General features: G+C 44.8%; 1 protein-coding gene across 2 annotated transcripts in view; it reads left to right on the top strand.

The window, feature by feature from the left end:
- vps13d (vacuolar protein sorting 13 homolog D) overlaps window positions 1-17,316 on the top strand; it is a gene marked incomplete at its 5' end in the record, with an annotated part of 104,145 nt that overhangs the window by 52,561 nt on the left and 34,268 nt on the right. For both annotated transcript variants that reach the window (XM_079273493.1, XM_079273492.1), the window contains 18 exons: window positions 375-508; window positions 963-1,118; window positions 7,253-7,436; window positions 7,672-7,746; window positions 7,828-8,025; window positions 8,178-8,267; window positions 8,651-8,791; window positions 8,897-9,022; window positions 11,295-11,400; window positions 12,826-12,978; window positions 13,647-13,782; window positions 13,890-13,937; window positions 15,010-15,160; window positions 15,304-15,520; window positions 15,589-15,836; window positions 15,925-16,116; window positions 16,231-16,357; window positions 16,606-16,748. In XM_079273493.1, coding sequence (XP_079129619.1) covers window positions 375-508; window positions 963-1,118; window positions 7,253-7,436; window positions 7,672-7,746; window positions 7,828-8,025; window positions 8,178-8,267; window positions 8,651-8,791; window positions 8,897-9,022; window positions 11,295-11,400; window positions 12,826-12,978; window positions 13,647-13,782; window positions 13,890-13,937; window positions 15,010-15,160; window positions 15,304-15,520; window positions 15,589-15,836; window positions 15,925-16,116; window positions 16,231-16,357; window positions 16,606-16,748 — 2,625 coding nt within the window. The remainder of the gene's footprint in view (window positions 1-374; window positions 509-962; window positions 1,119-7,252; window positions 7,437-7,671; window positions 7,747-7,827; window positions 8,026-8,177; window positions 8,268-8,650; window positions 8,792-8,896; window positions 9,023-11,294; window positions 11,401-12,825; window positions 12,979-13,646; window positions 13,783-13,889; window positions 13,938-15,009; window positions 15,161-15,303; window positions 15,521-15,588; window positions 15,837-15,924; window positions 16,117-16,230; window positions 16,358-16,605; window positions 16,749-17,316) is intronic.

The following is a 17,316-nucleotide window of genomic DNA, read 5'->3' as shown; positions in this document are numbered from 1 at the left end:
CTCTAAGACTGAGCATTGCAGACACAAGGTGAATATGTTCACCCTAGGTATACTGAGAGCCAGTATGAGAAAAATAAGTGTTCTTTGAACATTAACGCATGTAAACATGTTCTAGTACAAACCCAAGATATAAGTATGGACCTGAAAGTCAGCTTGATATGTCTCCTTTCAGTCAGCAAGCACACTTCCATTGTAATCATTTGTTTTGTCATATAACTGTGTGTGCAGTGTTTTCATTTGAGGCGCTTTATTGAATTTGATAATGTCATTAAGCTGTACCTTGACAAAATGCAATCCCTCCCTCCTGGATTTGTAACTTCTAATAGGTTGTATTGTTATCATCTTATGAGCTCCTGGTCTGTGTGTATCTGCAGGCACAGAGTTTGTGGTCGTGGAAGACTCGTCTTGTCTGGATACCAACGCCATCATTCTAAAAGGCACCACTGTCCTCACCTACAAACCCCGTCTGCTGGACAGACCCTTCTCTGGCAGCCTCGCAGGAATAGAGGTGAGCTCTCCACTGTCATAGCACCGCTTCATGCTCAAACATTATTACTGAGACAACTAGCTTTACCACTGCTACCATTTATCAGGGTTCTGTTCATCACACAATCACAATCTCAAAATGTGTACTTTGTTTAACAGATGTGAATGCACTGAGATCCGGCTGCTACTGTTATTGCTGTACTATACTACCTGTACTAACACTTCAAATCGTATTATTTCAACTCAACGAACTGCTACTAATTGTTACTTTTGCTATTGCAAATACTGTACTACTATTGCTATGCTAAAACTGCTACCAGTACTGCCCACAACTGCATGTTCTCCTCTTCCTCCTCCTACCTTTGATGGCCAAAGAGTATACAGTGAAGATCAGTACTTAGTGATACATATACTACTGACCCAATATTCAGATCATCTTTTATTAGCTATGATAAGAGGTATCTTCTCCGCCTCAGGTGTTCTCGTGTCGGCTGGGCAGTGAGCAGGAGACGGCGCTGTCCATCATCGACCCGGTCAATATTCAGGTGGAGCTGTGTGCGAGCCCCACATACCAAAGCAGCTCCGGTCTACTGGATGCCTTCAATGTTGAGGACATCCCACCGCTGCTGGAGGTCAGCAAATAACCCTCAACCACAATAAGATATGCAACATGTAGATGAGGGAGGCACAGTAGTTAAAGGGTAGCTTCAGTACTTTTCAACCTGGACCATATTTTAATATTTAATAACAGGGAAGATAACTTTTGAAATGGGTCCAGTGTTTAGGGATGACACTGCGTCACTTGATTGAGACTCGATAGACCCCCTGAAAGCCTCATCAGCAACATTTTGGGAAGTCTCTGAAATCTTATATACACGTCACACAGGGTAATATATATGTCACATCGGGTAATACACGTCACACGGGGTAATATATATGTCACATCGGGTAATACACGTCACACGGGGTAATATATATGTCACATCGGGTAATACACGTCACACGGGGTAATATATACGTCACACGGGGTAATACATACGTCACACGGGGTAATACACGTCACACGGGGTAATATATACGTCACACGGGGTAATACCTGTCACACGGGGTAATACACGTCACACGGGGTAATATATACGTCACACGGGGTAATACACGACACACGGGGTAATACACGTCACACGGGGTAATATATACGTCACACGGGGTAATACACGACACACGGGGTAATACACGTCACACGGGGTAATATATACGTCACACGGGGTAATACACGACACACGGGGTAATACACGTCACACGGGGTAATATATACGTCACACGGGGTAATACACGTCACACGGGGTAATACGTGTCACACGGGGTAATACACGACACACGGGGTAATATATACGTCACACGGGGTAATACACGTCACACAGGGTAATATATATGTCACATCGGGTAATACACGTCACACGGGGTAATATATACGTCACACGGGGTAATACACGTCACACGGGGTAATATATACGTCACACGGGGTAATACACGTCACACAGGGTAATATATATGTCACATCGGGTAATACACGTCACACAGGGTAATATATATGTCACATCGGGTAATACACGTCACACGGGGTAATACGCATCACACGGGGTAATATATATGTCACATCGGGTAATACACGTCACACGGGGTAATACGCATCACACGGGGTAATATATATGTCACATCGGGTAATACACGTCACACGGGGTAATACACGACACACGGGGTAATACACGTCACACGGGGTAATATATACGTCACACGGGGTAATACACGTCACACGGGGTAATACGTGTCACACGGGGTAATACACGACACACGGGGTAATACACGACACACGGGGTAATACACGACACACGGGGTAATATATACGTCACACGGGGTAATACACGTCACACAGGGTAATATATATGTCACATCGGGTAATACACGTCACACAGGGTAATATATATGTCACACGGGGTAATACACGTCACACGGGGTAATATATACGTCACACAGGGTAATACACTTCACACAGGGTAATATATATGTCACATCGGGTAATACACGTCACACGGGGTAATACACGACACACGGGGTAATATATACGTCACACGGGGTAATATACGTCACACGGGGTAATATATACGTCACACAAGGTAATACACGTCACACGGGGTAATATATACGTCACACAAGGTAATACACGTCACACGGGGTAATATATACGTCACACGGGGTAATACACGTCACACGGGGTAATACGTGTCACACGGGGTAATACACGACACACGGGGTAATATATATGTCACATCGGGTAATACACGTCACACGGGGTAATACGTGTCACACGGGGTAATATATACGTCACACAAGGTAATACACGTCACACGGGGTAATATATACGTCACACAAGGTAATACACGTCACACGGGGTAATATATACGTCACACGGGGTAATATATACGTCACACGGGGTAATACACGTCACACGGGGTAATACGTGTCACACGGGGTAATATACGACACACGGGGTAATATATATGTCACATCGGGTAATACACGTCACACAGGGTAATATATATGTCACATCGGGTAATACACGTCACACGGGGTAATACGTGTCACACGGGGTAATACACGACACACGGGGTAATATATATGTCACATCGGGTAATACACGACACACGGGGTAATATATACGTCACACGGGGTAATACACGTCACACGGGGTAATATATACGTCACACGGGGTAATATACGACACACGGGGTAATATATATGTCACATCGGGTAATACACGTCACACAGGGTAATATATATGTCACATCGGGTAATACACGTCACACGGGGTAATACGTGTCACACGGGGTAATACACGACACACGGGGTAATATATATGTCACATCGGGTAATACACGACACACGGGGTAATATATACGTCACACGGGGTAATACACGTCACACGGGGTAATATATACGTCACACGGGGTAATACACGTCACACGGGGTAATACACGACACACGGGGTAATATATATGTCACATCGGGTAATACACGACACACGGGGTAATATATACGTCACACAAGGTAATACACGTCACACGGGGTAATATATACGTCACACGGGGTAATACACGTCACACGGGGTAATACGTGTCACACGGGGTAATATACGACACACGGGGTAATATATATGTCACATCGGGTAATACACGTCACACAGGGTAATATATATGTCACATCGGGTAATACACGTCACACGGGGTAATACGTGTCACACGGGGTAATACACGACACACGGGGTAATATATATGTCACATCGGGTAATACACGTCACACGGGGTAATATATATGTCACATCGGGTAATACACGTCACACGGGGTAATATATACGTCACACGGGGTAATACACGTCACACGGGGTAATATATACGTGTCACACGGGGTAATACACGACACACGGGGTAATACACGACACACGGGGTAATATATATGTCACATCGGGTAATACACGTCACACAGGGTAATATATATGTCACATCGGGTAATACACGTCACACAGGGTAATATATATGTCACATCGGGTAATACACGTCACACAGGGTAATATATATGTCACATCGGGTAATACACGTCACACGGGGTAATACACGACACACGGGGTAATATATACGTCACACGGGGTAATACACGTCACACGGGGTAATACGTGTCACACGGGGTAATACGTGTCACACGGGGTAATACACGACACACGGGGTAATACACGACACACGGGGTAATACACGACACACGGGGTAATATATACGTCACACGGGGTAATATACGTCACACGGGGTAATATATACGTCACACGGGGTAATACACGTCACACGGGGTAATATATACGTCACACAGGGTAATACACGTCACACGGGGTAATATATACGTCACACGGGGTAATACACGTCACACGGGGTAATATATACGTCACACGGGGTAATACACGTGACACGGGGTAATACACGTGACACGGGGTAATACACGACACACGGGGTAATAAATACGTCACACGGGGTAATACACGTCACACGGGGTAATACGTGTCACACGGGGTAATACGTGTCACACGGGGTAATACGTGTCACACGGGGTAATACGTGTCACACGGGGTAATACGTGTCACACGGGGTAATACATGACACACGGGGTCATATATACGTCACACGGGGTAATACACGTCACACGGGGTAATATATACATCACACGGGGTAATATACGTCACACGGGGTAATACGTGTCACACGGGGTAATACACGTCACACGGGGTAATATATACGTCACGCGCGGTAATACACGTCACACGGGGTAATATATACGTCACGCGCGGTAATACACGTCACACGGGGTAATATATACGTCACACGGGGTAATACACGTCACACGGGGTAATACACGTCACACGGGGTAATACACGTCACACGGGGTAATACACGTCACACGGGGTAATACACGTCACACGGGGTAATATATACATCACACGGGGTAATATACGTCACACGGGGTAATATATACGTCACACGGGGTAATACACGTCACACGGGGTAATACACGTCACACGGGGTAATACACGTCACACGGGGTAATACACGTCACACGGGGTAATACGTGTCACACGGGGTAATACACGTCACACGGGGTAATATATACGTCACACGGGGTAATATATACGTCACACGGGGTAATACACGTCACACGGGGTAATACACGTCACACGGGGTAATATATACGTCACACGGGGTAATACACGTCACACGGGGTAATACACGTCACACGGGGTAATATATACGTCACGCGGGGTAATACACGTCACACGGGGTAATACACGTCACACGGGGTAATATATACGTCACACGGGGTAATATATACATCACACGGGGTAATACGTGTCACACGGGGTAATACACGTCACACGGGGTAATACACGTCACACGGGGTAATACGTGTCACACGGGGTAATACACGTCACACGGGGTAATATATACGTCACACGGGGTAATACACGTCACACGGGGTAATACACGTCACACGGGGTAATACACGACACACGGGGTAATACACGTCACACGGGGTAATATATACGTCACACGGGGTAATACGTGTCACACGGGGTAATACACGTCACACGGGGTAATATATACGTCACACGGGGTAATACACGTCACACGGGGTAATACGTGTCACACGGGGTAATACACGTCACACGGGGTAATATATACGTCACACGGGGTAATACACGTCACACGGGGTAATACACGTCACACGGGGTAATACACGTCACACGGGGTAATACACGACACACGGGGTAATACACGTCACACGGGGTAATACACGTCACACGGGGTAATATATACGTCACACGGGGTAATATATACGTCACACGGGGTAATATATACGTCACACGGGGTAATACACGTCACACGGGGTAATATATACGTCACACGGGGTAATACACGTCACACGGGGTAATACACGACACACGGGGTAATACACGTCACACGGGGTAATACACGACACACGGGGTAATACACGACACACGGGGTAATACACGTCACACGGGGTAATATATACGTCACACGGGGTAATATATACGTCACACGGGGTAATATATACGTCACACAAGGTAATACACGTCACACGGGGTAATACACGACACACGGGGTAATATATACGTCACACGGGGTAATATATACGTCACACGGGGTAATATACACGTCACACGGGGTAATACACGTCACACAGGGTAATACACGTCACACGGGGTAATACGTGTCACACGGGGTAATACACGACACACGGGGTAATATATACGTCACACGGGGTAATACACGTCACACCGGGTAATACGTGTCACACGGGGTAATATATACGTCACACGGGGTAATACACGTCACACGGGGTAATACACGTCACACGGGGTAATATATACGTCACACGGGGTAATACGTTGTCACACGGGGTAATACACGACACAGGGTAATACACGTCACACGGGGTAATATACTCCAACTGCCTTCATGCAGCGTAGTCAACGTATCTGGACACTTTAATAATTGGTTCTAGTACAAAGGTCACTTTTATCCAAATCAGGAAGTCATGGTTTAAATCACCTCTGCGTAACGAAGTGTTCTTCTGAGGAGCAGCTGATACCTGAGAGACTGAACTGCTGCTGAAGACGCCTGCTGTCCCAGAAAGTTCACACAAGGACACTCACTGAGGACATGGGCTTTTGTTAAATGTATAACATTCCTTAATCATTTCAACGCATACTAATAAGTCATTTAGATGTGTTCCCCTCACACCTCACTGAGAGGCTCCAGCCCTCCAGAGGATCAGGAGGTCCAGCTAACAGATGTAACCACTGTGAGGTAGTGGAGTGATTGTAGAAAGCAAACAATATGAATGAGCATTCTCACCATGTTAAATCTGTTATTACCTTCAAATGTTTGACAAATGTTTAAAGTGGTCATGAGCCCAACGTTCTGCCTGTATGAAGACTCAAGTCGTCTCCAAGTCCTTGCTGAGACAGCCACGCCAATCGAGTCATTTTCGCAGACTCGACGAAGCAAAACTACAGAAGATTGTTTTGTAGAGGATGATACAACTGTTGTCACAGGATGGCTAGTGCTCACCGTTAGTAGTGAAGTGACTTTGACATGTAAACCGGTTGGATTGACGCTTTTTAATAGTGCATGTGATTTTCTGACAGATTCAGTTTCCTACTCTGGACATCCGTCTGTCCTACAACGACATTCAGCTCTTCTTGGCCATCGCTAAGTCCATCCCTACCTCCAGCTCTGCTCTGCCCTCTGACTGTGATACCAGCACTGCACCCAGCACCGAGCCCGCTACAGCCAAAGACGGCTTCAGGCAGAAGACTGAGGCCCTCATAGGTACGTCAAGGCTAGTCAAAGATAGTCATTTTTTAATTAATAATGACGGTGAATCGAAATGCTTTTCAAAAACTGTTTTCTTTTGTCTCAATTACCGTCAGTGGCCAAAATACATCAACATTTTGAAGCCAGAATACCTCTTGAATTGTTATCATTGAAACAACGTTTATCTGCAGTGATGGCATACTGTTATTCCACTACTTATTGCTGAAAATCTCTTCGTTTGTCACCACAGAGGGCCAGCTGACCCGTTTACAAGACCTTGGCTTCAGGAAAGAGGACTGCAAAAGGGCCCTGATCCACTGTAAAGGTGAGGAACACTGTTCCAACTCCTTGTAGTCTTGTCACCATTATTTAATGAAAGGCTATATAAAGACAATTCGTCCCCCAGGCCAGCTGGACCAGGCTGCCACGTGGCTGCTGGAGAACGCTGAGAACATGGCGGGCCATGTCAGATCCCGGACTGACTCCGGCAGCAGCCACTCAGCTCCTCTGTCAGGGGTGGAGGTGAAGGCTGAGAGCGTGTGCATCTGTTTCATCGACGACTGTCTTAACTGTGACATACCGCTGGCTGAGCTCACCTTCTCCAGTAAGGCTCATTGACACAAGATACAGCTGAACCATCAAACATATGATGAGGACTTCTCCATACTCAGTGTGTGACTACAGGAGATGGAGTTTGGAGAAACGGACAGGAGTAAAGTCATGTACAGCATCTTGTATCTCTGTTTGTTATTGCAGGGCTGTATGTGCTGCAGCGCATTGGTTCCACTCGGGAAGGAAAAGCCAGCTTTTCTCTGTCAGGAGACTACTACAACAGAGAGCTGTCTGGTATGATTTACTGATTAACTGGTGGCATTAGAACACTGATTTCATGTTCAGGTTCATTAAAAACAGAGTATCATTTGCATAGAGTTTTGACATCAGTTTGAATGGCTCTGTGTTAAAACTAGGGATAAAACCAATTAATAGGATTCTGACATTTATCATGATTTTCCACAGCAAAGTGCAGAGCAAAGGAGATATTATCAACATATTGATTGGACCAATACGCAAACTGCAGTGGTTCAACAGAAATGGAAATGTTTTAAGCTGCAGGGTGATGATCACTATGTCCACTGATGGCTGATTTCTTGGGGAATTCCCCATGATGCATTAGGTTAGGATAGTGACGTGTGTGTGTGTGTGTGTGTGCGTCTGTGCGTGCATGCCAGGCTGGGAGCCCTTCATCGAGCCCTGGCCCTGCTCTCTGTCCTGGCAGCAGCAGGCCGCCGGCCGTCTCCATCCTCCACGTTTCAAGATGGGGATCCGAGCCAAGCAGAGACTGGACGTAAACATCACGTCTGTCCTGCTGGGTGAGTAAAGGCTGGATAGTGCTCCTCTGGACATTCTCTTCACCGCACAGCTGGCTGAACAGCATCCTGTCAGATTATTCAGTTCCACTTATCTGATCCTTGCAGAACAATACAACACCACCAAGAGCGCCTGGATAGCTGATTACTGTAAGGAGGAGGAGCACACCCCCCAGTCTTCACCCCCCCTGCCCTGGATGGGTTCCTCAGTCGACCCACCCAGCTTTGGAATAAGTGAGTTCCAGCAACACACAGTACCACAAAGAAATCACTGGGTAGTGAGGAACTTGTTCACAGAAATACTTACAATATGTTTGGAATTGATTTAACGGATGGCCAGCTAAGGCATCCTAGATAACATGGTCATTTATTTGAAAGAATGAAAAATGAATAGAAAGATACCAGAATAGCCAAGTGTCTGTTCCAAGTGTTTAAGCTTTGAAAGCCTCTTCATCTTTATTTGCTGTTGTCTTCGTCGTTGAAAATGCCAGTGCTAGTCAGAACAAACATGCTAACATGGCAACACAATCTGCATGCACAGTTAAATACACACAGAAGAAAGTATGAAGTGACTATTTGTGTATCTAGCAACTGTAAGAGTACACTAAATTAATTCTGGAAGTCTGGCGATAATCAATATTTTTCTTCTTGTCAACAAATCTCATGTACAGAGAAAACGTGAATGTATCTACTTATAAATATTGTGTGTGTATCAAATATATCTTCTTTTTCTGACCAATAGAGCCACAAAGTCCACAAACTTGTAAAACACATCAAAGAGCCACACTGTACTGGCTGACATGATCCTTCATAGTTTATTTTGACTCACTCCACACACACACCGTCCTGCTGCCACAAATACTCATTAGAGCAGTATTTCCCAAACCTTGTTTCAGGGGACCCTCTTATTAACAATGACAAACCTTAGTGACCCAATTCACAGCAGGCATTTTCTATAAATCATGAGAGGAGCTCATTTCTGATCATCTTTATTGTCATTTACACATCATTTTATATTATCTTGAATAGGTAAACCAGCCATTTAGAAGAGATATACATTGCCTTGCATAAGTATTCACCCCCCTTGGACTTTTCTACATTTTGTCATGGTGTAACCACAGATTCAAATTAATTTCATTGGGATTTTATGTAATGGACCAACACAAAATAGTCCATTTGGAAGTGGGGGGGAAATATTACATGGATTTCAAAATTATTTACAAATAAAAATCAGAAAAGTGTTAGTTCAAAGTTCAAGTTCAAAGTTCACTTTATTGTCAAAGTTTCCACATGTGTTATGCATACAGAAATTTTGAAATGCCGTTTCTTGCAGTCCCACAGTGTAATATAGACATGAACATATAACATATAATAGAATAAAATAGAAAAAAAAAAAAGTTAAGAACATAAGGGCCTAGATAAAGGATGAACAAGTAGCAGCAGAGAATAAAAAGTGACTGTTGCTGGATGAGGGGAGGGTGTGAGGGGGAGTAGATGTCCTGGTATGTTCCATTTGAGGCAGTGGGGAAGGTGGGTGAGGGGGAGGGTAGAGAGGTCAGGGGAGAGATGGCAGAGATGGCAGGGGGGGAGCGAGAGGAGAGAGGGAGGGAGAGAGTTCAGCATCCTGACCGCCTGGTGGAAGAAGCTGTTAAGTGCGTATGCAGGGTTCCCACGGTACCTGGAAAACATGGAATTTATTTTTTCATTTTCCAGGTTTGGAAAAGTCATGGAAACTTTAAGAACGATGTTTCTCTCTACTTTGTGTTTTGCCTGAACAGCATGACTCGTTTGTCATCTGCTTGGCACTGCATGGCCTGTAGTTATGAATCCATTGTGAAAAAGGACAGCAGTCTGCTTACATCTGTGTGTTTTTTTTTATTTGTTCAGTAAGATTCCAGACTTATGTATTGAAAAGGACAAGAATTTTCTGGCATTTTGTAAAATCAGTAGTAATCCATTGTGATGGTAAGTAAAGAGCAAAATGCTGTATAAGGCAGTGTTCAATTTACTGTTTACTGATTTACAAACTGCCATTGATCTCTATATACTCTGTCCATGTGAAGAACATGGAAAATGAGCACTAGACCAAGCCAAGCATGAATTTGAAAGGGGTACTCCAGTGATCTCTATAAAGTTGAGGGCGCATTTAAAGAATAATGGTCAAAATGAAAGCAGCAGGAGCAGAGATATCGTGACTCTTAGTATTCAACTCGGTATGGTTGAGGAACACACCCCAAGTTCATAAAGAAGGCTTTGTGTTCGGTTTCTGTTTGATCTCCACGTTATTGTCTCAGAGCCACAGAGAATACTATACAGCTGTTTTCACAGGCTGATTAGTTGAGGTCCCCTTTAAAGGATAGAATTCCAAGGCACCTGTGCCCTATCTGCTTTTTAGGTCTCACAACCCAAGAAGAAAGCAAGCGCATGACCATACACTACGAAAGTTAATAATAAAGACCAAGCATACTCATCTTCTCACTGATTCAGTTTTCATTTGTGCTTCCAGCCGATGTCAAGCTGTCCAAGAGGAGGCAGCCATTTGTTCCATACGCTCTGCGCAACCACACAGGATGTACCATGTGGTTTGCCACTCTGACTACAACCCCCACAAGGTAAGGGTGGCCGTGAGCGGGTTATGAAAGAATGGGCACATACATGCAAAAGGCCCCAACACCTTACCTATAGAGCAGCAAGACGCACAGACTTAATAGTTAAGTCTCTTTTTTTGGTTGTTTTGTGTCTCTTTCTGGTCTTTTTCTGGTCACTCTTTGTAGTTTTTTGTGTCACGGTGTAATTGCTTATTCGTATTGTAGTATTTTTGTCTGTGGTTGTTTTGCCCCTTTTGTAGTCATTTTGCATGTCCTTGTGGTTGTTTTGTGTTTCTTTTCAGGGTTTTTTTACCTCTTTTCCTAGTTGTCGTGAGTCTCTTTGTGTCTCTTTGGAGCTGTTGTGGTCTCTTTGTAGTCTTTTAGTGTTTTTTTATTGTCACAGTAATTATAGGTAAATATGTGACATCACCACCTGTTTCTATTTGTAGAACATTTGCTATGACGATACTGGAGGACAAAATGTATGTGAGCAATGGTATGAAGATGTGTAGAAGAAGTGACAGCAGTGGCGGGCCGTGCATTTTATACCTGGGCCTTCAGTGCTGTCCTGCAGCTGAAACACCTCCTAATAACCTCATGATGGCGCCAACATTGTGGGAAATGTGTTTTCGGTGGACTGCGCTCACGTAGGAGACACCGGGATGTGACCTCTCAACCCTGAACAAAAAAAACACAACAAATAACAGCTGAGGCCCCCACTGAGGCTAAACTAGCTAAACAAACAATAACTCCGTGCATGACGCTATGCTTCGTAATTAACGGACAACGCATATAGTCCAAATCTATATAATTAACACAATGACAACAAGAAACTCATAAGAACCAGTCACATATATTCATATGACAACAGAGCAACAAACCAATCCAGCAACACTGCAGCGGATCACGCATGAAGTCACGCTAGCCCACTGACCAATCATGGCGCACGTTAATGCTGAGCTGCGTGTTAATGCTGACGTAGTTGTAGGCCGGCTAGCAGCTCTGACACGTCAAAGAATACGCCCAACATGTCAAACTAAAGATCTGATTGGTTGAACACGATGACAATCAACAATATCGTCTCCATTTACTTAAAGTGCACATGGATGCACTTGTGAGTCTGCAGGCCTCTGGCTCTGTTCTCTGTTAGACACAGAGGTGAGATCTGATTGGATAAAAGCTCTACTTAAAACATGCTGCACTGGAAGCAGAGCAACTGAGGAAGACAGGAGCTGTGCAATGAGAACATAAGATAATGGGAAAAATATTTATATAAATTATAATACATGCAGTGTATTTAAGAAAAATGATTCAATTATAAAATAGCTATACGGCCCACCACTGAGTGACAGTAATGTTTAACTTCAGAGTGAGAGGCTTCACAGCACACACTTTCAGCTTGAGAGGAGAAACTCACCTCAGATAAATGTCTCCATATGTTCCCCACAGGGTGGCACTGTCTCACAGCAGTAGTGCAGACTCCATCTCAGAGGTCCACGGTCCAGGTACTGATGACACTCACAATGTCAGCCAGTGGAGGGAGGTGCTGCCTGGAGAGGAGATTCCTTTTGAGTTCGAAGCCCGCGAGAAACTCCGCCACCGGTACAGATCTGAGTCACATTTACAGCACCTGTGGATTTTGTTCAATGAATATAAACATGTTTATGAAACTGTTGGTGAGTTTGGCAATCATTCTTACTGGTTTAATTCCATTGAACTCGGCAGTAATTGTGGTGAGCATCTGTCTGAAACTGGAATGGTCGTTATGAATAGATAGGAGGGTATTCTTATCACCCTCCTATCTCTTACTTCTCTGTGTTTCTCCTTCTCTGTTATACTGTAAAATGTTCTACATCAGCTTGATTGCAGGGACACCTTAATGGTATAAGTAGGACATGGCAACTCTAAAGCTAATAAACACAATTATTATCAAAGCCAATAGGACTGATAGCTAAAATGAACCCCAGGTTATTAATAACATATACATATGTCTGTCCCTGTGAAGCTGTATATATTTATGTTGATGTTACCTGTTAGAGTGATGACACTTGAACTGCATATAGACACAAGAGGGCCAAAGAACCACTGCAACAATCTGGTGTTCATGTTCAATGTAAACACCAGCGACGTGGTCGTCAGTAAATGTTCACTCACTGTTGTTAAATGACTGGTCGGTGCTTTGGCTTGTGAACACAGTCTAGCATAATGATTGAGTGATGGTGAATTGTGCATTCAGTAGATAATGACTGTGCATCCCTGCTCCTCTGCAGACACACTCATGAGCTGAAGCTGCACCAGCTGCTGGTGCGGGTGTGTGGATGGGAGCAAGTGAAGCCGGTGTCTGTGGACAAAGTGGGCGTTTTCTTCCGTTACGCAGCTCCGGACAGAAACAACTCGTCCAATACTGTGAGCACAAGTCCAAACCTCCAGAGCAACATTCATGTTGATGTTTGTGACGAATTGGCCCAGAGTTTGATGTGAAACCTTTGTTTTTCTCCTTTACTCTTCCACAGGTTGGCAGTCCTATTAGCAGAACCAACATCATCCACCCGCATGTTTATGTGAGTCTAGTTTGTAAATCAGTGAGCAGGCTAAGTAAGCATAGGCTGCCACAGTAGCAGCTGTAACACTCATTATACACCAGGAAACAAGATAAAGAACAACTTGGCTAATGAAGCAAAAATAAAGAACATCAAAGTATAAAGACCGGTTTCAAATTGTGTCGAGCATGAACTAATAAAGGCCCGGGATAGTATGAGTGAAGATGGAACAAATTATTTTATAATAGTTTAGCATGAACTTAGCACAGTACATTTACTCAGCAGTAATTCAGTACAACAGTCATGAGAGTCAAGCAGCAGAGTGGTCAGTATGACATGACTCTGAGGTACTGATGGAGTTAATGTAGGTCACACTGAAAGTATCAAGACTTCAGATGAACATGAAGGAACAGGAGCAGATCAGGAAACAGGCAGCCTGAAACACTGAAGTACTGTATGATGGCACATGCTGATAAAACTGTGACATTAGAAAAAAGGGTCTGTTTTTAATTATGATGATAATAATTATTATTCAAATAAAAGCCTTGGTGAATGCCCTTGAAGCAGCAGAAATGCTCAGTAAGAGGTTGAAGCTGAGTGCCTTGTAGGGATGGGACGATATAGGATGTTATCACCAATTGCAGTAAAAAAAGACGCTGACAATAAGTTGATTGTGATGAATTCCTATTATTGGGATGATCGTGAATGTCGTCACATGAGTCGTGACATATATAGAGCCTGATTTTTAAAATACTGGGATTATCGTGTCAGAAAGAAGAGACTCACAATGTTTGTGTATTTATTCATCCTTTATTCATGCAGGTGGACCTTATGATTTATGATTATCTTGTTAAGGATTGTTTGATTATTTTTCAGTAAGAAAAAATGTGTCTGAACTGTAATGCAATAAAACCATTTGTTTCTTAAAAGGATGAAGGTAAAGTGATTCCAGAATGTTTCACTGCCATTTCAAGAGTTTAAATCATATTTTGATCATTATAGGGGGTTTTTGTGAAGCGCAATTGTTTTGGCCAGGATAATCATGATGTGAAATTTTGATATCATCCCATGCCTAATCCCTTGGACCCCTCAGTTTTCGGCCCTGCCTCCAGTTAGAGTGGTCTTCTCCATCACGATGGAGGGCAGTGCCAGGAAGGTCATCACTGTCCGCTCCGCCCTCATGGTGAAGAACCGGCTGGATGTTCCTATGGAGGTCAGACTGGATAGCCCCTCTGCTCCTGACAGTAAGACACTGCTCCACTTTAGCTCCATTGACTAAGCACCAATACCTATTCAAAGTACATGTCAAGACGGGTTTCTTTGTTTCATTTTTGTTATCGTATTACTTGTGTCATTCTAATGAAGCTAACTGTCTCTGTGTTGACAGAACCAGTGGTGTTGCCTCCCATCCTTCCAGGCCAGGCCTTGGCGGTCCCACTCCACCTGACGTCCTGGAGGCTGCAGTCTCGGCCCAAAGGCCTGGGCTTGTTCTTCTGTAAGGTTCCCATCCACTGGACCAGCGTGGAGCGGCCCGGCGACATCAGCAGCAGCAAGAGGGAGTGTCAGTCAGCAGACTTTGACGACAGCCTCAAGAGCAACTTCAGGTAAATACAGTCAGCCGCACTTAGTTCTTGGTCTGGGACCGTTCCCCTCATCTCTCTGTCTCTCGCAGGTTTTGTGTGGTCATCAAAAAGGAGAACTACCCGGATCAGCAGCCTGCCAAGACGATTTCTGGCAGTGCCAAGCAGATCTATCGACAGCCAGGCCACACCATCTACCTGCTGCCCACCATGGTTCTGGCCAACCTGCTGCCCTGTGACCTCAACTACTTCATCAAAGGAACGTCCATCAAAGGCGCCCTGAAGCCGGGAAAAGAGGCCGTGCTTCACGTTGCAGACACTTCGCAGAACATGGAGCTAGGTCAGGACTTGCCGAAAGTCTTTCACTGGCTAGTGTTTAGCCATTTTCCCTGTTCTCACTCCCGGTGTTCATGGTGTGTGTCCTCAAGGAGTCCTGCTGGAGAGCTTCCCTGTGTGCAAAGAGCTGCTGATTCCACCTGGCACTCAGAACTATGTGGTCCGCATGAGGCTGTATGACACCAACAAACAGCTGCTCTGCCTCACCATCCGAATCATCCTGCGAGCACAGGGGGCCCTTAAGATTCTGATTTCTGCCCCCTACTGGCTGATAAACAAGACTGGTAATGTTCTCATCGGTGTTATAAACTTCAGTTGTACATTTTACAGAACAAATCCCAAACCAGTCTTTGCTTTAAGAACTGTTTTCGTTCCCTCACGCCACTTTTCTCCCGCAGGTCTGCCGTTAATCTTCCGTCAGGACAATGGAAAAGCCGATGCTGCAGGCCAGTTTGAGGAGCACGAGTTGGCCCGAAGCCTCAGTCCGTTACTATTCTGCTACACTGACAAGGAGCAGCCTGCTATGTAAGTGTATCAGAGACCAAACCACTCTGTTCCCGAGCATCCATAATGTCTTAGCTAGTGAGCAATGTTCTACCCAACAGACGTCCTTCTGGTGTTTTTATCGTAAATGATGCACACACCGAAGGCAACGGCCTGCCTGTGGTTTAGTGTCTGTCACTTTGACATGTGCACAGGATACCGCTCTACCTCCTGAGTCCCATCTTCCACGTCCTTACATACCATCTTTTCCCCGCCTGTCTTGATCCCAGGTGTACTATGCGGATCGGGAAAGGGATTCACCCAGACGGAGTTCCAGGCTGGTGCCAGGGCTTCTCCCTGGACGGAGGGAGTGGAGTCAGGGCGGTGAAGGTTATCCAGCACGGGAACAGACCTGGCCTCATATACAACATAGGCAAGTTGGTACACTCACAAACAGTACAAATGGAAAGCACTAACCGAACTAGTGAATAATAATGAATAATAATCCGATACCCAGGATGGGCCCTGATCCTGATCATTGGGTGCATAGTGTCTCATTTTCAGAATCAGAATCAGCTTTATTGGCCATGTATGCTTACGCATACATGGAATTTGACTCCGGTTTCCACTCCGCTCTCAATGTACAAACACAATTTTTCAATAAACAACAACAAAAAAAAAATCTATACAAAGAATAAGAAAGGGCAGCAAAAAAAAAGTAGAACAGGTACAAACATTTAACAGCTATTGTTAGATCCGGGGGTTTTCCTTGGCCCGATACGGGGCTACTCAGCTCTCCATTAAAATATTGGCAAGCTGGTGTTCTTTCGAGGAACTCGCCTGGCTCTGCTAACTACCGTTACTCCTGACGTCTCCCCTGCTTCCTCTGGTAACCACGCACTCGGCTGAGGGGCCACCCTAGCCCCGGGCGCACCTCCCTGTCACGTCAGTTATGGTAGCTTCCTCTTTTGGATCCGTGCTCTTGGTAAATTGCCAGGTTT

The sequence above is a fragment of the Melanostigma gelatinosum genome, assembly GCF_949748355.1.
Source record: "Melanostigma gelatinosum genome assembly, chromosome: 8".
Lineage (NCBI taxonomy): Eukaryota > Metazoa > Chordata > Actinopteri > Perciformes > Zoarcidae > Melanostigma > Melanostigma gelatinosum.
Note: the sequence above shows the minus strand (reverse complement) of the source record. Positions and strands in the feature narration are given on the sequence as shown.